General features: G+C 44.9%; 1 protein-coding gene across 1 annotated transcript in view; it reads left to right on the top strand.

Moving 5' to 3' along the window:
- Positions 1 to 3,627: 3,627 nt before the first annotated feature.
- The window catches only part of skila (SKI-like proto-oncogene a), a 36,116-nt gene continuing 16,121 nt past the window's right edge, over positions 3,628 to 23,622 (top strand). The window contains exons 1-2 of the mRNA XM_034105304.2: positions 3,628 to 3,791; positions 6,027 to 7,304. Coding sequence (XP_033961195.1) covers positions 6,186 to 7,304 — 1,119 coding nt within the window. The 5' untranslated portion in view covers positions 3,628 to 3,791; positions 6,027 to 6,185. The remainder of the gene's footprint in view (positions 3,792 to 6,026; positions 7,305 to 23,622) is intronic.

Here is a 23,622-nt window from a genome sequence, read left to right as displayed (position 1 = left end):
ACATAAAGACAGACATGTTCAACTTAAAATGTGAGGTGACACCAGTGATGAGGATCACCTAATTAAATAGGATTCTTTTTTTGTCACCATGAATATGTCTATTTTATGGCACTGCATGCAATAGTTTTAATAAAAATGTCTACCTCATGTTGGTGCTACTGGAAAAGTCAGTAGCGTATTGAATATTTGCACACATTTTCATAAAAATCAATCTAATAGATGACTTATTTCAGTCTGACGTTAATAATGTCTAAATGGTCCTACTTTTTAAGATTGGCAAATAAAGAAAACCTGTAAATCGAACTGACTCAGTCCCTCTCAAAAGTGAACTGGTTTGGAGAACAAATAGCGCACTGCACTCTGGAGATTATTCCTATTTGCACAAACTCACACCACCTTGTGAGGGTTTTACTGCCGAGACCAGACCTGAGCCTCAGACCCTCCTGGGCGTCTGGAGAGAGGAATTAAGCTTGAGTCGTTAAGCTTCAGCTTTTCCATTCCAGCTGCATGTCTGCACTGCTCACGTGACCGCCCGTCTTTAGAAGGCCCTCGGTGTACCCGGGGGTGAAAAGGTCATTGACACCATTGCTCTCCCCCTTCCCCCCCACACACAGTGCTGAGCGCTGAGAGGTGAAAGAAAAAGGGTCGTGGAAATGATGATGTGTCAGAAATAATAAAACGGATTGATTTGTGTGCTGCAATAAGTCGCACAATGGTGGATAGAAACCCATTGTGAGGCTTATTACACATCCTGCTCCACTTTTCCACTATAACAATTGTAATCTTGTCTCAATTGAGCCAGATTTCGTGGAAAATGACTGCACTTGTACTGCGACACGAGAAATATACAGAATTGCCGCACGCAGGACGAGGATAAATGTCTTTGCATAATTCTGTATTCCCATGATGGTGTGTTTGACATTGTTCTTGTGCCCTCTCCGGTGGAGAACTGGGGGGGGGGGGGGGGGGGCTCACCTCCCCAGGCTCTGTGGCTCCACATCACCCGGTGGAAGACACAGGGAAGACTAACCTTGTATAATTAATGATGTTAAAATGGAGGAGGATCTGAAAAAACATCCTGTTTTAATTGCTCTTATCTTGTTGGGTGTTTTATTCCGTCCCTGGAGGGATTAATTAGGCAGCAGAAGAATCATACTCTGTGCTAAATGCAATCCCTTAGTAAAACACACACTGCAGTTTAAGGTGGATCGTGTACTTGGCACGGTCTCCGTGCTTTCACACTACATTTACTGGGGCTCTTGTTTGTAGCACCGAGGTAATGAGTTGTTGTTCAGCCTCCGTAGGTAGGTACACTTGTCCCAACCTTCCTGCTAGGTGGCTTTAAACTGGTGCGTTCTACTGAAGTGATTGTGATGATATAGTGGAGGCATCTCGAGATATAAAAACATCATTAGGATGCACTTGAGGTTATACATCATGACCAACATTTCAGAAACACATAAAGCTGTACATGATTGAATGGGATTTACCAGTAGAATAATGAAGGAGCATTGCTGCTGCAACATACATTGATTAGAACAGGAGAGAGAAACACGCGAGAAACTTTGGTTACAAACAGTGTATTGATGCACGCTGATTTTGAGATTTTGGACTCTGCTTCCATAAAAAGTCTTATTTCAGAGTAAACAAATATAAAAATGTGCATATTTCAAAATTAAAAAGAGATGTGTCCTAATTTAAATAATTAACCGGGGACGCTTCATTGTAAAATGTATTTGTTTTGACCATTTTCACATAGATGTTAAGAAAACATGAATCTAATGTTCGTCAATTTATGTAATGAGAAATACATTTCAAGGTTTAGCTGAAAAAAGGGACAAAAACACTGCTATCTCAATCTTAGTTCTTCTTTAATTCAATGTGTACATGATGTTTTGACCCCAAATCTTGGTCTTCCTCAGTATGAGTTCACACCCTGGTTCAATAATACACTGGACTGCTAGTTTATGAAACCTGACTCTGAGGTGCAGTTGTCTGACCTCAGACCAGCACTTCAAACGAGCATCATTACCGCAAATTACAAACACAACCAAGGAACAACTCGGGACATATTTCAATATCCCCCATTGATTCCCAGACAGGATGTATGAAAACGACTGAGGTGCCCCCGGGGTCCACTTAGTACTAAGTCCAATAACAGTTGGACAGAGTCTTCGCTAATGGAGAAGCTTATCAATGTGAGAGTCTGTCTGTGAATCTTTCACAACCTCATCCTTCAGCTTTTTGCTTTAATGAACAATCAGTGTTGGTCCCAATATGGCATATGAGATTAATTTACTCCCCGCAGTACACAGAGTGATGTTATTACAGGAAAATCAATGTCCCTCTTGTTGTTCTCTGGGGCTGGACAGGGTGTACGCACATCTGCTCTCACAATACAACTGCTGACCTTGCTGTCAAAGAGAGGCTGCAGCGAAACGGCCAACGGTGTTGTTTATCAAAGCTTTATCAAGCCGCTCTGCTCTCATAGACGTGTGACATCAGACTGTGGGTCAGTCAGCCAGCCAAAAAACCCCAGCTCATGTAGACATAGCATGATAACACTTAAAGATCCAAGCCAAGTACAGGAGTAATACATGATAGTGTGTAAACGCACAAGTGGGAACTCCACTACTTCAAGTAATTAGCTATAATTCATCAAATCTAATTCCTGACCTCCTCTCATGCTCAGATTTCATTAACTCACATCGTGGCTAAAAGGACAATAGACTGCCTGAATGACCTCTTGACCCTTTGCAGAGGATAGGTTCATAAAAGGAGTGAGGGGTGTGCGGGGGAGGTGTGGGAGAAGAAGCCACCCCTTTTGCCAGGGTGAGTTTGCCCTCTCTTATCCTCTCCTTTTCACAAACGTGATGGAAAGCAAACCAGAGACAGAGATAAAGCTTATTGTCATGTCAAATCATGCAAGACAAGGACGTGCCAATACAGGTGACCTGTAACAAGATGAAAGGCAAAGGAACATGAATAATTGTTTACACTACATCTGTTCGTATACAAAAAGTAAAAGCAGATACAGGTTCCAAAAACATTTAATGATGCCAAAGTTTGTGTAATATACCTCACATTAGATTGTAATAAAATGTGAAAAAACATAAATAGTTTTGTGATATACAGGCTAATACAGCATAATATAAATATCATATTAGGTTTCTACATACACAATACACAATCTAATTTTCTAGTCCACAGAAATGTAACATGGATAGATAGATAGATAGATAGATAGATAGAAGTTTCTTAAAAATAGAATACAAATGACACATTTTTTCAGGTGTTACTCAGGTCTTATTTAGGTTTTGATTATATATCACATCATAATCAAAATCTCCAAGGTAAATACATACAGAGGGCATACTCCTTGTCCCTCAAGTAATACAGTACTTGAGTAAACGTACTTAGTTACTTTACCCCACTGGAATACACACTATAAAATATACAGAATAGATTAAAAATACTCTCTTATAACAATCTACTAAAGGGACAGAAACATATAAGCATATTTATTGTCTCCTTTCTCTTCTTAAGACAAATAAAATCTCCCAGGCTGTGCAGTAGTCAGACAGTTAGACAGACAGACAGACAGACGAGAGACACCCCCGCATAGTTTCCGTCAGCCGGGTGACGTCTCCGCCTCCCCGCCTGTGTGCAGTGTGACGTTGCGGGCTGTAGTGGAGCCTCTCGCTGCATCTTGTTGACGGTCCGCCAGGCTTTTCCAGTACCGAGAAGACCCCGCTGGAGAGAGGACGGCCGTCACCGCGCTGCGTTTTCAGGCAAGTTTTCACTCAATTAAATACAAAACATGGATATTTTAGGATGTGTTTTCAAACAGTATTTAGACATTGGGGGTAACGGATCCCAACGGTTAACGGTTGAGTTTAAATTCCTGTGTTCAGCCGATGATCCAGAGCTAGAGCGGGGAGCTAAGGGTTAGTTAGCCTGCTGTATCGCTCTCTTTCTGGGGGTTAGCCTGCTGTAATGTTAGCGCTTTAAGTCCCGTCTTGTTGCTTACTATAACGGCCTTAATAATAAGGTGGGTTGTCCTGTCCCTCTCAGTCGCGACCCACTCTGCTTTTTATCACAGTGTGTGTTTGCTGGTCGGTTTTATTATCGCTCTCGTTGCTGGTGGGGTGAACCAGGTGAAGTTAGCCTGTCTGTGCTCTTGAGAGCCGTGTTAGCCTGCTTCATACCCCCGCTATTCTGATTAGACCGCTTTATAGCCGGGGTAAGCTGGGGGAGCTAAGCTAGCTAACGTTACCACAGTTAAGGTTAGAATGTAACGTTGAAATAATAATAAATAATTCTTAATAGATTTCCAGGCCAATGCGCATAATATTTACGTTTCCCCTGATATGTCAAGACATTGAATTAATTTAAAATAAGCTGACATACAAATGCGTACCATTTAATGTTTTCTTTGACCGTTGGGGGTAACGGGCTACCTGTGTTTTTAAACATACGGGGAACTCTGCGGTTGTAAACTCCACGGTGTCCTCACTGAGGCGGTGTGTGCGTAGCGCCGGACCTCGGTGCCTTCCCTACAGCCCAGACTGTAGTGCAGACAGTGAATGTCATTATCAGCGCTGTCTGCATACCAGTGCCGTCGTGGCGAGGTACAGTTTGCAGACTGGAGAGGGGAGGAGGGGGATATATCTGGGGATGCAGCAGCAGCATTATTATCCGCGGTGTCCTTGCAGGGGCAAAAAAGGGATATGTGAGTGGAGGTGACATTTGGAAATGTTTCCTATTATGGCTGTAAGGTTGTTTGAGAAATACCGCTGCGGTGTTATTTTAGCGAAGAAATGTCGGTGTTTTCATTTCTGACACAATTACACCGATCAAGTTGAAGGTTTTTTGCAGCCAGCCCGGAGTCCCGAGCAGGCTGAAGTAGAAGCTACGTAGACCCAAATATATTGGTTGCCCATCTAATTTTTAGCAGTTTTTTTTCTCACCGGCCCACGGTGATATGTTTCATTAAAAACGCCCACAAACATCAACCGGAATCGAGCTCGGGGTTTGCAGCATTTCATTCAGTGGAAAAAACGATGTTATGCTGACATTTGCAAAACATGCAAATACATACATCGTGGTCAATTTACCAAATGTGCGTTTTACCTGTTTTGACAAGCCGAAACCCCATTTACTTTGGATTTAAAAATCGAATGCATTTCTCAACCAAAATGGTCATTATTAAATGTTGCATTAACAAACTTAAACTGTATTCAATCTGCCGTCTCTTGGTGTCATATTGTAGCAGTAGCTATTATCATCTAGATAACGTATTTAATTGGGGACACCAGCTAACTCTTGTTTACTTACGGTCGATGTAGTAATACCGCACTAAAGCTTAAGAGTAAAAAGGGGGAAACACCGCTTTCCATACTGCTGTATGTCACGCTGTGAAAGGCCTGAGAGAAGGGGACGACCGCTGTTAACGCTTTTATCAATTGTTTTTCATGGAGTTGATGGGGTCAGCGTGGGGTAAGCAGACCTAGGGGAAGGCACAATATGGTTGGGAAGGGCACTTTCATTTGCTAAGTGAAATGTTTTTGACCATTGTATTAGCCCCACATTAACAATGTAATGGGAGAGGGGGGAGGAGGTGGGGAATTTCACTTGGGTTGTCATGTCTGGTCAACTGGTTTTCCTTGTTAAAATTATCACTTTGTGCTAGAAAGTTTGTTTGAAAACCTTAATGCAAATGTACTCCCGGGTTCAATTACAAGGGCTGAGCAAGCCTAGTGTTTGTGTGAAGTATGGTAATAGCCATTTGGTTTAGTGGGCAGTCATTGACCTCTGCAGCCCCCAGCCTGGAGAGCGGTCATAAAACATTTCAACTCTTTATGGATTATTTCATGCTCCACAGCATTATTTTTATAATATAATTTTCAGTTTGTTTATTCGTCTACAAGAAATTAATTGTTTAGTTATAATTTAGATAGTGACTGAATACTTTTTTTCTGCCTCTTCCCTGTTTTCTAAATTCGTGTTTTCATGTTTATACTCAGGAAGCGGATCAGAAAATAGAAAACTTCAGTCATCATCATGCATGTGTGTCACTACCAGCAGATTTGTGTAATTTGAAGAGACTTAAGGACAATAAAAGGCTTGGAGGAACACAAGAACTCAGTCAGCTGAAAGAAACAACAATAACACAGTCCCTAAACATGGTCAGCACCCAGACCAGTTTGAAAACCCCTTTCAAAGACTTGACCTCATTCAAGGGCAACATGAAACGTCTGTACAGAGAGCGACTGGAAGACACGCCCATCAAGAAGCGAGTTATGGCGGAGATCAGCCTGAAGCGTCGCAGCTTGGATTCCCTCCCCAAAACTCCCAAGGTGAAAAGGGAGTTTATCGAAGAACTGTGTCATGACGACATGGATGTGGAGGGCCAGGCTGAACTGCACATGGTGGGCTCTGCTAAAGCCCTGGACCTGAGCCCTGGGCTCAAACACACACTGGCCCAGTTCACCCTCAGCAGCCAGAGCTCCCTCGGGGGCCCAGCTGCCTTCTCAGCCCGCACCGGCCACGAGCATTCCCCGGCCGGCATGCCTCCCCTGCCCTCCCCTCCTGTTCTGGGAGGGGGCCCTCTGCTGGTTCCCTGTGACAGCTCCACTGAACTCACCCACTCGCTGCTGGAAGGAGAGTCCATCTCCTGCTTCGTCGTCGGGGGAGAGAAGCGTCTTTGCCTGCCCCAGGTGCTCAACTCCGTGCTCCGCGACTTCTCGCTGCAGCAGATCAACACTGTGTGCGATGAGCTCTACGTCTACTGCTCGCGTTGTGATGCTGAGCAGCTGCACATCCTCAAGGTGCTGGGCATATTGCCGTTCAACGCACCTTCCTGTGGCCTCATTACACTGACGGATGCACAGCGGTTGTGCAATGCTCTGCTGCGTCCTGGGGCGACATTGCCCTCTGACCCCAGCGGTAAGCTGTCAACCCAGGGCCTGCTGAAGGAGAGCGAAGCCAGTTTCCAGGTGGAGCACCAGTGTTTGGGGAAGTGCCAGGGTCTCTTTGTGCCCCAGTTCTACACCCAGCCGGAGGCCCACTGTATCCAGTGCATTGAGTGCCAGTTGCTCTTTTCACCGCAGAAGTTTGTCATGCATTCACACAAGTCACCCGATAAGAGGACCTGCCACTGGGGCTTTGACTCGGCCAAGTGGCCCTGCTACCTGCTGCTTGCCAGGAAGTACCAAGGCATGCCAGAGGAGCCAAAGCTCAAGCAGCTCCTGGATGAGGTCAAAGAGAAGTTCCACTACCAGCTCAAGAGTTCGCTAGAAAAAGTAAGTGCTCTCTTGCATGTTATTGGCGTCTTGGTTAGTATTACATGTATCATCATTCTGAAAAGGAAGAATATTTAAAATTTTAAATTGTTGTGTCCCATAGTCTGTGCATTCAGCAGGTTTGACAAGACTGTCTTCCAGCTGGTGTTTTCATAAACCTGAGTTGACCTAGTATATGTTAAATGGGCCTGAGACGGGTGGTGTCACCTGCCTTGCCAGGTCTGGTCAGACAAGGTTAGACCAGTTGGCCACAGCTGAAATGGAAGTGCATCATTTGCCCCCTCAGGTCACCTGGAGGTCACTGGGAATGTCACTGAACAAAAGGTCAATATAGGAGGCTCAGCTTTGTTAACTCCAATACAAAGACTATTTGTCAGCAGTTTAACCTTTTATCTAACTTCATTAAAAAATCATTTCGGTAGCTGGAATTTGTTTAGCAGATTCCAACATGATTTGAGAAAATGCTAAATAAAAGTAGTGTAAACCAAGACAAATGATTCTTAAAATAGGAACATGTTTAGCTACAGGTTGAGGATGGAATAATAGACCTCATTGGTGACCTATTTTACCTTCATGCAAGCCTGACATTTAAAATGCTGTATTGCATTGCCAGCACTTATCACCAGAACCCAGAATTCTTCAGAGTCTTCCAAATGATTTTGGGCGATTGTTTTTGCTCTGCACGGTCTAAGCCAAAAGGACAGCAAGCCTATTGAAAAGTCAGCATTCAGTGTGGGGAAAAGCTCTAGATTGTTTCCCTGCCATTGACTGGTTTATGTCTCATGACCTCCCTCTGACCATAGTGGACTGCCCCCTTTCTATTGTTTTGTGGATTAAGGTGGGGTTGTGTTGTCTGTTTTACTAGTTTGTCTAGGCATAAACCACCATTTAAAGTTTATTTTAAGTCAGCTTTAGCAAGCACACATTTTAAGGACACTACGAACTTTGCTGGCAAGATGTATCTGTGATAGTAGTACAGCAGACAGCAGGTTAGGTGGGGAGTAAAGAGATGGCAGAATTAGTATGCACATTTGTGGAATACATTTGATATTGTTTGTGTTCCTGAGATAAAGAGATGCTTTGGTTTTTCTGGTTAACTTGGTGTCTGAGTTTACTGGAAATACCACGTCTGCTGTCTCGTCTAGCATCCTGACCGCATTCCTGTCTAGCCTCTTCCCAATTGTCCTCCCTCTTTTCCTCCGCCTTGGTTTAAGGTATGCATCTTGGAAGAAGTAGACATTCTTTCTCAAAGGCAGAGACGTTTAATACCACAGAGGAAACTGCATCGTACACAGACCACAGGCGCAACACACTACACGAAAACATATGCTCAAGGTGGATGAGTCTTACAGTCTTTGGTGTGTGTTTATGTGTGAGACATTGCCAACCTCAGTGTGTGTAATGGGCTGCTAACTGAAGGCCGGTATGACACATCTTTGTCTCTCTGTCTCACACTTTGCCAGTCTTTCTGGAGCCTCTGTCTCACCACAGTTTCAGGTGCTGTCTTTTCTCTCAGAGGTGATTTCTCAGTCAATTTATTTTCCCATTCGCTGGCGTTTTCTTTTTCTTTCCTCTAGTGCTGGGCTATAGGGGCTTGGATGTGATTGTATTTTTATTTTTGAAGCTTAATCTGAAATAGTATTGTCAACGTGAAAGCTAGCTATATTTGTGTAGGCAGAAGTCTCAAATGGCCGGATTCCTGGAAAGACAGTTGCCTGTGAGTCTACAGGAAGCAGGTGATTTTGGCATTCATCGAGGATGCTACCCCACACAGAAGCGGATGTACTGTTGTGTGAGGTCACTGGCCAGAGAACGAGGTGACCTGACTGGCAGTGTCCCACTTCACTCAGCCACTCCATCCAGTCTCTGTTTATGTGTGTGTATTTGTGTTAAGTGTGTGGCGCAGTGGGTTGTGCTGTGGTGATTGTCCACAGTATTGAGTATGTAAGTCGCTTTGGATAAAAGCGTCTAACTAGTAACATGTAATAATGTAATAATAATTATGAAAGTGTGTTTGACGGAACAGGAAGAGGTACAGACGGACATGTCTCTCACCCTGAACATCCTCCAGACTGTCTGTCCAGCTGCCTCCGCTGCACTGGTCGTGTGACTAATACTTTCCACATCCCAGTGGATGTGAGTGGCGGTTCAGCCAGGCAGCTTATAGTAGCACATGTTTTTTGGAAATATGGCTCTCCTCGGTGTGTTCTAACACCGACTGCATACACTTTTCCCAATCACCATTATTTACACTAAGTGTCAATGTGCACAAATGGTTCATAGTTTTACCAGAGAGCTGTGGGACCTCTAAAAGAGAAGAGATTTCAACAAGAGGGCTTTCTGGAAGTTTCCCCCCCCCACCTTCTCCAATGGCTACTGGTCCCATATCCTGTAAGGAGTGTTTAGTTTGAGAAGGTGCAGTTAAAAACCCCAGGACTTGCTCTCTATAAACGGCGCTTTGTGCCTCGAGGCACTGCAGCCCTGTCTACTGATCCCTGCTGTGTAAATAGAGTTTGCTAGACAGACGCCACCAACAGACGGCAACAAGGTAAAGCCTTATCTCAAGAGTTACTTTGGTTACTGACAGACAATGAGTTCATTTTGCCTTCAGGGGGTGTGATGGACACTTTTCTCTGAGCCAAGATCATGTGTCATCATTTTTATTGGGTTTTTGTTTTATCTCTCGCAAGACGGGAAGTAATAGACATTTCTTTTGATGATCGTCATCTTTTTTATTTAGGCTGCGTGTTTTACCAGGCAAGTGAACAGTGTATTACAAAACATCTGAATGATACAAAAATCCTGTGTAGTACTCAGTAATATCGGTAAGTTATATTTTAAGATACAAAGATACACAAAGGTCATCTAACTGTATACCTCTGTGTGTAACTGGTTTAATTTACCACAATCATTAACTTTTCTGTGTTTATATGTCTAAAGTAGAAGCAAATATGTAGTTTTGAGATAAGTAAGTTTTAGACATATTTCCCCCACCCTAGCAAGCATAACCACAGAGGAGAGGAACATAGCTGTGTGTTGCTTATTTTCCTTGTTTGTGTCGTTGTGCTGGCGCAGAGTCAGAAGTGTCAGACGGAGAGAACAGCCTTCCTCTGTCTGTCTCTCTGGCTGGGCTGACACAGTGGCTGCGGCACAGACGGCAGACAGCTGCATCTCTCCGACTTCTTCTATTTGCTATTTGGAAACCAGTGACTTCATTACCGCAGACCAGTGCAGCTGCACTCTCTGGCTGTCTCCTGGGCTGTCTGCTGTGTCTGTCTGCCTGTCAGTCATTCTCTTGGGCTGTATCTAATTGGATTCTGGCAGGCATTCTAATCGCTCACTGGGCTGCCTTTGCTATCTCTCCCTCTATAATGACGTCAATCTTCCATCTGCCTTCTTCTCTTAGGCTCACGTCCTCACCCATCTTGACTCATGGCCTTTAGTGTGCACTTCCCTTTTCTTCTAACCTCTGTGCTGTCGCCCACATGTGTCTGTAAACGGTAAATACCCCCTGGGCCCCAATGAGCGGACAGTAACAAAATAAGCAGCCAAATGACCCGATAAGTCGATCGTTACATGAGCAATGAGACCACTTGTGTGCGTCTGCAAGGCGCATGAGAGGAAAGCCAGTGGCTATTGATCAGGTCTCGGACCTTGATGGATGTGGCGAGCCGTCGGATGACACAGACACATGGACCAAGAGGTAGGCTGGAAATAATGGAAGAAGAGTGAAATGAGAAGTCTCGGTTACAGGGCTGCAGCCGGCGTTGCATACGTTCCTGTCTGTGATCATATGTGCATCAGTTTCCCCGAGTTAACCTCACTTCTGCTTCTGCCGTCGCCTGCCTTGTTGCAGTTGAGACGTGCGGTCAGACAGAAGTAGGGCCACACAGACAAACAGTGGTTATCTGCGGTCCCCGGGAGAGGCACTTGAGCAAATTAGGTAAAGGTTGATAAGAGAAGTTAACCTTCATCGATTAATGGATCCATTGGTGTATTTTGTCTTAGACTATTATTTCCTCATTCAACTCAAGTTTTTTTAAATACTTTTTTATGCTAAATTACTTATTTTCCATAAACTTAAGATCACATTTGTGGTAAAAACAAGATTGTATGTGGTACCTTTGATGGAAATCTTGGTGGATTAACTGCTCTGTTCATTTGTTCAACTAATTGATTAGTTGACACAATTGAACGAGTGTAGGATGGCTTAGAATATCTTCAGTCAAGGACAGCCTTAACATGTTGGTTGTCTTCCATGAAACGCACCACGTCCACAGCCATGAGGTTGTTACAGGGAGCGTGGGCCCCAGCTCCTCTTTCCCAGGGTTACAAATTAACCTCTCCAAGACCTGAGCTGAACCGCAAATCTAGCCTGGATCAGCCCTCTCGGTTGGCCAATCAGATGCCGGCTAGCTCGCATTTCCACAGCTAGCGTTCTCCTTTGCCCCACACCCCACCACAAGACACCCATACACATATTTCTCTGTCTGTTTGTGCATTTTCCAAAGAACAATTATCCACTTATACTGAATACACAGCAGCTTCTTTGAACGCTGGCCCAGAGTAACCTACAGTCTATCACGCCTGTATGTAGTTTGGTGTGGGAGGCTGTCCGTGTTCCCGGTGCACAACAGGCTGTGCCTTGGCCAGTGTTTGCTGCCTGTTGTAAAGGACTAAATGGGGCCCCACAAGGTAGGAGGGGCTGAGCTGAGGCGAGGGGCCTCTGGTATGTCACCATCAGGTCAGTGCCAGTATCACAGCTCCATAACAGCATTGCAGCTGACTGGAGGAACGCCAAAGTCATTACTTCTCAGGCTTTTTCTTCAATAGATAACAATCTCATCAAGTTTTTAAAACGTTACAAGCCACAGTTTCACCACACCACTTGGATTTGTTGTGAACAAACTCACAGCCTAATCTGTGGATTACATTTAAACATTTAACATACGTTGGCTGGTGGTAATTTACCACCCCCTCAGCTGCAGCTTGTTATGTTTCCCACCTTGCCACCACAAGAAGATAATGCGATACTGTAGGACTGATGTGAGCAAGCCACACCAGCAGACGGAGAGAGGTCAGTCCAGATACAGTGGAGCCTCTGCCACGTCTGCCAACAGTCTCATAGACTAAACAAACTGGCTTAGCCCCTCCCAGCCAAATGTCCTGTGGGCTTTATAAGAGTCCTGGACTGAGAGCCTGTTTGAATGTTCACTGAGCTCTAACTCTCCCCCCTCAGGGCATCAGACCAGTTTGTTGCCTCTAAGGAAAATGAGAGCGTGAACAAGTGAAAGAGAGGGCAATATAATGGGCTACGAGTTCAAACGGACTGTAAGAAGAGAAAGGGGCTTGCAACGTATCACCTCCGACGAGCTTGCTCAGTTGTTTTGCATGAGACCGGAATAATGAGGAAGTCCTGGTATTAATTAATCAACGTGGTGATGAGAGAATTAACTGGCCACTGTCTGGTCTCCCTTGGAGACAGTCAGATGAGCAGGTTGTGCGTGTTGGGGGTAGGGAGACTGAGGCGAAGGAGGTATACTGTAAAAGGGTTCTGGGAGACAGCCAGCCTGTGCGTGTTGTGTGCAACAGAGTGAGCCCGTTTGCATTTGAAAGGCTCTTCTGTCCCGCCTTCCCGGTGGGAACGGTGATTAATGAAGATATAAATGGAGAGACCCAGAGAGAGAGCTTACCATGTGAGCACCATATACACAGCGCACGCACACGCACGCACGCACACACCGTGTAGGCACAGACTACGTCTCTCATATTTTCTCCCACAACCCCAGTCTCCCAGACAGGGAGGTAAACACTGGATATCAAAGGCGTGTCACGAGTCCCGCTGGGCTGCCACCCGGCACATCCACAACACATTAAGCCCAACCACTACACTGATCAATTATGCATGTGGCAAACACAGAGAATCAGGGGAAACTAGTCGGCCTGTACGATTAAAATAAGCCCCATCTCTCCACTTTGCCAGTCATTTATTTGCGTGTTTAATAATGGCTCGCATGATTCTGCTTGCATTGTTTGTAAAGGTGTTAAGGCTGCGCATTATGTCATTTGATTATTTTTATTAAGATGTCAATTTCTCCATAAACACATCAAGAAAGTACTTACATTTTAAATGTAAACTTTAAAACACTTTTCACTTCAATGTTCTATTTGTTATATTGGATCCGTTTACTGTGAGTGAACTGAATCGTGATATTCAACAACGTTATACTATGTTGGTTTTTTCCTTCATATTGTTCAGCCTTAATAGATGTCCAATATTTTTGCAGCCACATTTCCCACACATGTTTCATTGCATTGCTGTGGCCCCTGCTAGTTCGACCTTGAGCCTACACACCAGGTGTAAGTACATGGTAAAGCAAACCACTGTAAGAAACAAACATACCAAGCTTGGAAGGTGATTACTCGTTCTGTAAGTTCTTTATTTTACAGCTTAACCTTTGCTCCACTGACATCAAACACCCTCCTGTTTCTTTCCCTTCCACTGCTGGCAGCTTCTATACCCTGTAAATCCTTATCTCGCCATGATGATGTAGCTCAGGGCAAGGCTGTAAAGTTAGCAACTGGGAAACGGACTGCATTAGTGAAGGTGAAACGAGCGACATTTTGTGTATGCCCAGTCTGAAATGTCTTTTTGCCTCTACCTTGACAAATGCTGATGTGTTTATCTCCTCCGCTATTCCCACCTGCCGTGATGCAGCCTATGGGAGTAATCTGTCTCTTTGATATTTCTTAACATACAGTCTTCTTTGCCTCACACCCCTCGGGGGTTCGTACCAGCTCATCTAGATCCTGTAAATAGAGGACTGTTTCCCTCTGGATCCCCAGCCGCCCCACTGCACCTTTTTACTGCAAAGACGAAGTGGACTATCTTCAAGGTGCTGATCTCAAAATGCAATAAATTACCCAACTGCTATACATATTGTGTATTTGAGTATACTCGAGCCATGGAAAGAAGCCTAATTATGGGTTGCATGTTGAGAATGGTGAGTGCACTTCAGCATCCTTGCATGTAAGCTACTAGTCCTTCTTAATTGTCCCCAAGCAACCAAGTGGTGTGTGCTTATGTGCGAGACTCCTGTTGAGCATGTGGCAATGATTCTCGCTCTTTGCGTGTCCAGCCCTTCTTTTTTCTTCTGGCTTGGCTGTTGCTCATATTAAAACAGCCTTGCTGCTGGGCGACTTGGCTCACATGGAGCCTTATTGCCCTTGACTTTTATCCTTTGAAGAGTGAAGCATTGCCTTGTGGTTTTACAGTCTGGCTACATTTGAACTAGTTCCTATGACAAGTGAACTTTGATATGCCAAACATGTTCGTCGTCATCACTATCAAAATGCACCGGCTGAGATGCATCCTGATCCCAGATGATGCATATGTACAGTAGTTCTTCTGGAGACTGACTCATGTCGAAAGAACAAATCTCGCCTCCAGCCAAATGATGGTTGCTTTCTTTCTTCCGTGGCTTTGGCAGGCAAGAATGCAGCCTTATTATCTATTCTGTAAAGGACAAAAAAGCAGAGTGACTGTTTGAAATCCAAAACAAATTAATTTTTTTATATCAGAGCTGAATGACAGAAACCCAGTCTTTGACATGACCCTGACGTGTCCTTGTGATGACATATTTTACAAGACCGATGACACACACACCCACACTGTAGCATGGGTTTCTATACAGATGACACAGTCCATGATTAGAGGAAGTCAAAGGGTCAAACACCGGCAGTCACACAGCCAGACACACACAAACACACAACCACTATCAGCTGCAACTTCCTCCTGTCACCACGCCAAACCCCATCCTGCAGCGTGAGTCACGGCTCTCCATCAGTGCCGCGGTCTGCTCTCCACTCATCAGCGTCACTGTGGAGCCAGGAGGACAAAGATTTATCACCGTCCCGGTCTGTTTGATCTACGCCCAGGTGTGTTCACTTACAGCCCTGACTACACTGTGATCACATTTACCAATTGGACTGCACTTTTCTCGGGCTGTGTCAAAGCCAGCCCCAGACAGTGACTGTTTAATGAAGGAAGTCTGGTGACAAAGTGTGTGTGGACTGTGGGTTACCTGTCATATGTTCCATTAATATCAGTACAGGCGGGATGTAAGTGAATATGCAGCCTCCTGACGATTGCTGTCTCGACAACGTGCAATAGGACAGTCGACATTAAACCCTTAATATGAAAACTTCTATTAAAGCTTCCAATCTAAAAAGATGGCATTTTTTACAGTCCTAAGGTTTTGACATTCTGCCCCTTAATAATTCAGATTTGTCACATTAATAGTGACTGTTTATAGTAAACTTTGTAATCCACGAGCCACTGTAAAAGGAGCGAGAAAGGTCTTCGGACACTTGTTTCGAAAACCAGAGCTCGTGACACAAAAAGAGACGGATCGATGGAGAGAAGCATGCTGGCCGATGCATTCACACTACTCTGTGTCTGTGTGTGGAAGGGACAGGCGAGCCCGAGGGGTCTGGACAGCAAAGCCAAGCTGCCCATGCAGAGTCGAGTAGTCGAGGCTTCAAACGAGCTCCTGCATGTAATATGGATGAGACCCAAGCTCCCTGCAGAACAATGGAGGACTTGGGGCCTTTTCTGGATGTAACTGTCACTCTTTCCATGTGTATGTGATAGATTTGACCCTGTGGGATATTTTACCAAGTGGAGCTCTCACTATGTCGAGCTGTGACTATATCTCGGAGCTAGCTCCCTTAACATCTATCTCTATTCCTTTAACCTTTCCTCCCTCCTTCTCCATCTTTCTCCCCCCCCCCCCCCTCTGGCCTCGGTGCAGACGGACGACCAACCATCCATTGACATTTACTGCAGTATTCCCCGCTACAGCACAGCAGCCTCCTGTGCTGAGGAAGAAGTAAACAAACCACAGATCAATATGTGGCTGCATACTAGGGCCAGTAAAGATTGGTTTTAGTCGGGGGAATCTCCAGCTCTTGCATTTAGACACTTAACCGTAAACCCTGAGTTGTTTGTGGCGATGGAGCACAAGAATTACGTTTTTATTTTCCCCTTTTCACTTGGAGACAGTGGCTAATTATAGTTTCTGCTTGCTGTACGACTAGTCTTCAAATCAGGCCAGATTCACGAGGAGGTTATTGTTGCTTCGTGAAATAAAGTACCGTAAGCTACTGAATGGCGATTTGAAGCAGACATCGGCACACGTTTTAGGGCATTTTAGTGAATGCTGTAAATGATTGCAAATACAGAGGGTCGGGCAGTGTCTCCATTTTGTGTTTTCTCTGTAGTGATAGCAGTGCATTGCTGGCTTGCTGACAGCCTCTCTCAGCTTTCAGTCTGCTTAGCAACGCTCGTCCTCTCTGCAGCTCTCTCACCCCCCTCTGTCTCCAAGCACTCTGAGTTGTTTCATCCATTCGAATAGTAACTTGAGTGCCCTTGTATGGAAAGAACAGGCAGCCGTTTTGTATTTTTGGGTGGTGGTAATGTGTGTCTCCAAACAGCATCCCATGGCATCAAGCACCTCCAGAGACGTTCTCTTCCGTTTTAGAGATTCTCCAGCACACACACACTGGCCCAGATGAAGCTCGACCCATGAGTACAGTCATCTTCAGACAAGACGAGAGCCCACTGGCCTCATTCTCAGTCGAAGTGTCCTACCAGGAGAATGGAGTGTGTGTGTGTGTGTGTGTGTGTGTGTGTGTGTGTAGCGAGTGTCTGTGTGCGTACTTCTGGACAGCAGTGTAATGCTTGCAGTAAACTACGTCATCCTCCTACACTGCTGTTTGATGGAGCAACTATTTGATGGGATGTCTGTTTATTTGCATGTGATGTGTGTGTGTGTGTGTGCGTGTGTGCGTGTGTGTGTGTGTGTGTGTGTGTGTGTGTGTGTGTGTGCATGTGTGTGTGTCTGTCTGTCTCCTGGCCTGGTTAACTCACATAGGTGAGCCCCGACAGCTTTGGTAATTAACGCTCTGGGGGCACTGGGGAAGGAAAGTGGAGCACAGGCACACACACACACACACACACACACACACACACACACACACACACACACACACACACACACACACACACACACACACACACACACACACACACACACATGCACACATTGCCGTGCTACAGACAGGATGCTGCGCATGTATATGCAGTTAGGCTCTCTTTCGCATGGATGATTGTTAAATGCCCTTCACTGACTCAACCACACTTGCTGTGCATATGTGTGCTGCGTGTAGACGAGTGGTCACATGTTGATACAGGCCAGTAAAGCCTCACGCCAAAACTGACATGACTGATGACATGATTTGGGGGAGTACAGTGTGGATATAGCATGTATAGAGTAAACCATAATGCCGTATTGAATTTGCTTTCTCAATAAGCTGCCTGATTATGTTGAAACGCTTTGTCTGTTCATGACGAATAATCACAGTACTTGAGGTTGATGATATGAAGTCCCATAATGTCTAGACTAATGTTTTGTATTTGCAACGTGCATCCAAGTGATGTGATTATCCCTTTTGCCATTTTGATAACATTCTGAATCATCTGTCAGTTTATTCTAGCAACAGTGTGTTGGAATCTCTCTCCCATATCCTTACATTTCATGGACCAGTCAAGTAACTACATGATCCAGAATATAAAGGACAGATTCATTATTCATTATATTTTCATAGATACGGTTTGCGATGTGGAGGTTACCTTGGCCACACTAGTGTATTCCAGTCACACACTTTGTCCATTCATGAGGTAACATTATTACTGCTGTGAATATAGACTGGAAGCAGCCGTCTGGGATTTGACTGTGAAACATGAGAAATGGAGGAGGGAGGGAGGGAGGGAGGTAGATGAATAGAAACATTGATCTAGAGAGCTGGAAGAGACTGCTTCTTCTTTTGAAGTATCATAGATAAAACATATTTATTCTTTTGCATATCTATTCATACATATTTTTGCGGCATTTTATTTTAGTTATGGCTGTGTTGGATTGTTTTAGATTTGTGTGATCGAAACATTTCCAATAACTCCGCAGCAATGTTAAGTCCAAAAGATGAAATGTATTGAAAGAATATAGGCGTAATCATTTTCAAAATGTACAATCGGATTTTATCTAAATATTCAATCTCTATTATTCACTCCAGTCAAAAGAAAAATCTCCCGCTTGCCTCACACAAAGTGAGGCAAGTACAGACGAGTATGATTCCTTATGCAAAATAATATATCAAAATATAATGAAAGACTTTTTAAGCTTTATTCAAATACTCAAGCATAAACAAAATGACATTCCTAATTAGTTTACTTTCATAACTAGACTTCCCCCATAGTGTCCCATTAACTGTGTGTGTGTCAGGTCCCATCGGCTCTTGCCTATCAAGGCTGTGTGGATTGTAAAATGGCTGACTGGCTGTAGCTGAGGAGGAAGGAGCGGCTGGGTGCTCGACGTGCGTGTTCTCACTGTCTAGACAGAGTGCCCATGTGGTGCAAAAATGTGCCCGGGGCCCAAAGCCAAAGCAAGTCAGGAACGTGTGTGTGTGTGTGTGTGTGTGTGTGTGTGTGTGTGTGTGTGTGTGTGTGTGTGTGTGTGTGTGTGTGTGTGTGTGTGTGTGTGTGTGTGTGTGTGTGTGTGTGTGTGTGTGTGTGTGTGTGTGTGTGTGTGTGTGTGTGTGTGTGTGTGTGTGTGTGTGTGTGTGTGTGTGTGTGTGTGTGTGTGTGTGTGTGTGTGTGTGTGTGTCATGACTGGTCTGGCTGATGCTTATCAGTGTGCTTGTCTGGCTCTGTTCTTTCTCTTTGTGTTTGGAAAGAGGGAGGAACAGGTGTGTGTGTCTGGGGGGGGGGGCGGGGCGGGCACAGACAGACAGTCAGTCACATGGTGTCTGTTTGTCTCCTCATCTGTCTTGGCAGTCTGCCTGTCTCCTTTTTTTCTTTCGGTTTCCTGTTTTCCTGTGCCACCTGTTTGTCTACCCGTCCACCTGTCAGACAGACCTGTTCTCGTATGCCCTGATCGGTTTGATTACCGCCGTGTTTAGCCCTCTCATGGCTGAGGTGAGAGAGAAGTACATTGAGTAACCTTCTCAGCACATACAGTCAGAGATGCAATATCTTTTCTTTCCGCTAAGCACTAAGTGAAGGGTCAAACTCTTTGAACACTCTGAGCAGACATGAAAAGGTTATTGCTGCCTCTTGACTTGAAGTGATCAAGCTATATTCTATCATTTCATGATCAAATATACTTGACCTTTCTGCATTTTTCATTCACAGCAGATAAGAGTTGACTCATTTCGCAGTGCTGCTGGGTTAATTGGAAAGAAAAAAAGTGTATTCCTTTAAATGCCCCACTTTGCTGCCTGCTTCCCTCGTGGGCTGTTATTGATTTGGCTGCTCAACAAAGTGCGGCTCCCAGTCCATGGATAAATGGCTTATTGGATTAAGACTTCCATATAAAGGCCTCTAGTGTGTGTGTGTGTGTGTGTGTGTGTGTGTGTGTGTGTGTGTGTGTGTGTGTGTGTGTGTGTGTGTGTGTGTGTGTGTGTGTGTGTGTGTGTGTGTGTGTGTGTGTGTGTGTGTGTGTGTGTGTGTGTGTGTGTGTGTGTGTGTGTGTGTGGTGTGTGTGTGTGTGTGTGTGTGTGTGTGTGTGTGTGTGTGTGTGTGTGTGTGTGTGTGTGTGTGTGTGTGTGTGTGTGTGTGTGTGTGTGTGTGTGTGTGTGTGTGTGTGTGTGTGTGTGTGGCAGGTGAACAAATCTAGACTCCAAAGAAAGATACTGCTTTTATTGAATACTTTACATCTTTACTGCAAGCTAAACGCTACATTATGCAGATTTGATGAAATGCTTAGGATGATTGACAGTTTGAAGCTAGCATTGTGTTTTTTTCCAAGCAGAAACGTTAAAACAAATCCAATATTTCCTGATTCAAGAACTGTAGTAGACTAAACAATTACATACAAACAAAGTTTAAGTTTAAAAGCCATGAATGAGTTTCTGACTGCGACACACATCCAGACAGCGGAGATGTTGTTCTTGCATGGCTCTGGCCAGGAAGTATATATATCTATGTATCTGAAGCATGATCTTTGACACGGTTGCCGACTGCAGCAGAACAGGATGTGGTCTCGAAACAGACGGGGCGTGACTGACTGGCTGTGAATGTGTGCGTTCCTCGTTTCCTCCCTCACTGTCTGAGGCTGAATGAAAAGCACCAAAATAAAGGCTGTTTACTTCCTCCTGAGAGAAGAGAAGGCACTGCCTCACTCCGTCCTCCTCTGCTGCCCACCGCCATACCTCTCCCTCTCGCTCCCCTCCTCCTGAATGCCAGGCTGATGAATGGCTCAGAGGCGGGAGGAGGAGGAGGAGGAGGAGGATGAAGAAGGAGGATTGGTGGCACAGTTATGTTCTGAGAACCCCTCTGTTTCTGTCCCATGGGCGACATTGTGGCGAGCTCGCCTGGGGTTTGTTTCTGTTTTCATAAACCATCGCTGATGCGCGGGTTCAGCAGATGGGAGGACAATTGGAGCCAACAGTGTTTATGTTTCAGGGCACAATAGGGGATTTTAAATAGATTTTAATAACACACACACACACACACACACACACACACACACACACACACACACACACACACGGCCTACTGCTCTGAGATGAAAGGTCAGGCCAAAGCGTGCACACTTCTTTATTGTGCCCTAGATAAGATTTTCCATTTGGCTCGTTGAGACTGTCTGTGTGTTATGACTTTGACAGTGTTATCGTTATAGTAGCATAGCTCATGCTACCAGCTAAAAGGAGCAGCGCACAGATACCGAGACAAACTTGTTTCGGACTGGAACTGATGTCATCAGTTAAACTGCAGATTCATATCTCTGTTTGTGTTTTCTCTATAACACGGAGCAAAAGGTGACGTCTTTTAAACGTTTTGTTTTGTTGACCAACAGTACGGTTTACAATGATATACAAGGACATTTGTTTTGGTTCATGCATTGTTTGCTTTTTAAATGGTCATGTCCAACTTGAGATATTTAGGGAATATGAGGAAGGTGGTCTTTTTTAAATTCCTCTCCTGAATAAAAATCCTGTCCATTTGCGCCAACCTCCGTGTGTGTGTGTGTGTGTGTGTGTGTGTGTGTGTGTGTGTGTGTGTGTGTGTGTGTGTGTGTGTGTGTGTGTGTGTGTGTGTGGTCGTGTGTGTGTGTGTGTGTGTGGTCGTGTGTGTGTGTGTGTGTGTGTGTGGTCGTGTGTGTGGTCGTGGGCACTAGCAATAACTGGCAACGGCAGAAAAATATTTACTTCCTTTAGTACAAAGAAATTTGCTGTACACTTTTCTTTTCAAATATTTTATTTATTACTGTCGAGGCATTTGTGAAAGAAGTTGGACATTCTTACAGAATAAGAAACTGTTTCAATTAGGACACTGTTTTCACAAAAATTGTGTGAAATAAAAACAGAGAAAAAGGAAGACAGAGAAAACAGAAATAGACAATAAGTAGTTTTTTTATAACCAGCTGCAGTGGGATTTTCAGTCATATATTTAATTTAGTTTAGATTTTAAATAGTATAGCCATGACACTGAATATCAGCCACCATTTTAAATGCCCTTTTGCAGTTAACATGCAGCCAACAGAGGCAACAAGTATTCCTGGGGTAAACACGGCCTTCGTGCTTTGCAGCGGGAAGCACAGATGGAGCTCACGGTGGAAACACGGCTGCAGCTGAAGTGCATTTACTCTCCTCCGCCTGCGTTTGCCAGACTGTGTAAGGTAATGCACGAGCATGCCCGTCTGCGGAGTAGAGTGGTGCCTGTTGTTGTTGTTGTTGTTGGGTTTAACAGCACTCGGTCACTAAGAAGCACACAAGAACAATTTCTGCTCCATTAATGTGTCGGCTGCAGAAATGTCACATGTACTAAACTGGGCTCTGGAAATGGGTCATTTTAAAAGTTCACATGGCTGTGTGTGTCTAGAGCAGTGTGTGTGTGTGTGTGTGTGTGTGTGTGTGTGTGTGTGTGTGTGTGTGTGTGTGTGTGTGTGTGTGTGTGTGTGTGTGTGTGTGTGTGTGTGTGTGTGTGTGTGTGTGTGTGTGTGTGTGTGTGTGTGTGTGTGTGTGTGTGTGTGTGTGTGTGTGTGTGTGTGTGTGTGTGTGTGTGTGTGTGTGTGTGTGTGTGTGTGTGTGTGTGTGTGTGTGTGTGTGTGTGTGTGTGTGTGTGTGTGTGTGTGTGTGTGTGTGTGTGTGTGTGTGTGTGTGTGTGTGTGTGTGTGTGGCAGACTGCTGGTGATTAGGAACAACAGGGCAGAGTTCAGCTGAGAGACTGTGTGGAATGCTAATCCACATTGTCATAAGGCGAGCTGCAGCCTGACAAAGGGCTGGAGACGGGGTTAGGGGCTGCTGTGTGTGTCGCAGAAGCGGATAAATAGAGGCGTTTCATTATTGTAGATTAAGTAGTAGCAGCGTGGTGTGTGTGTTTTAATAAAACAGGCAAGGTGGAAGGGACAAGCGAATTTCAACACAGCTGTGTTGAAATTTGCAAACGTTTGCACCCATACACATTCATTAAGGAATAGAGCAGCAGGAATAATGAGTGTGTGGGCGCCGGTGGGCGTTAAGCTGTCAACTGTCAGGTAAGCTGGATATACAGGGAGAGAAAAGCAACCATTAGTGGAACACACATGTGGATACACACACTCTTACAAACATACACTCTTTTGTTGTTTGTTGCACACACACGCGCACACATGCACTTACCTTTTAATGAGCTGTCAGTGGTCTCATCAGCAGAGCGTCTGCTGTCGCGGGGGTCATGCAGATGAAAGACCCCTGGATGACCTGCTGTTAATGTCGGTTTGGCCCCATTGCGCTACCCCTCGGTCTGTGTTTGTCTCGTGCACACATTTGTGCAGGGGGGAAGACGTGACAGGGGTACGTAGGAGAGAGTGCCTTCCACACACACACACACACACACACACACACACACACACACACACACACACACACACACACACACACACACACACACACACACACACACACACACACACACACACACACACACACACACACACACACACACACACACACACACACACACACACACACACACACACAGTCAGACAACCTTGATACTTGATGGAATCAAGCCAGCAACGACCAGGCTTGCCTTCACACCACTGCAGTGGGTTTATTGTTGTTTCTGTCAATTCTCCTCCCTCCTTTCCTCTATCTATGCTCATGTCCCATCATCCCACACTCTCTCTCCTTCTCTCTCTCTCCTGCACTCCCTCCCTCCTTCCTTTCAGTGCTGCAGTGCTGCCTTCTGAAAGAAAAAAAAGGAAAAAACACCAAC

The sequence above is a fragment of the Pseudochaenichthys georgianus genome, chromosome 17 (genome assembly GCF_902827115.2).
Source record: "Pseudochaenichthys georgianus chromosome 17, fPseGeo1.2, whole genome shotgun sequence".
NCBI lineage: Eukaryota > Metazoa > Chordata > Actinopteri > Perciformes > Channichthyidae > Pseudochaenichthys > Pseudochaenichthys georgianus.
The sequence above is the reverse complement of the archived record's forward strand: the minus strand, read 5'-3'. Positions and strand labels throughout refer to the sequence as shown.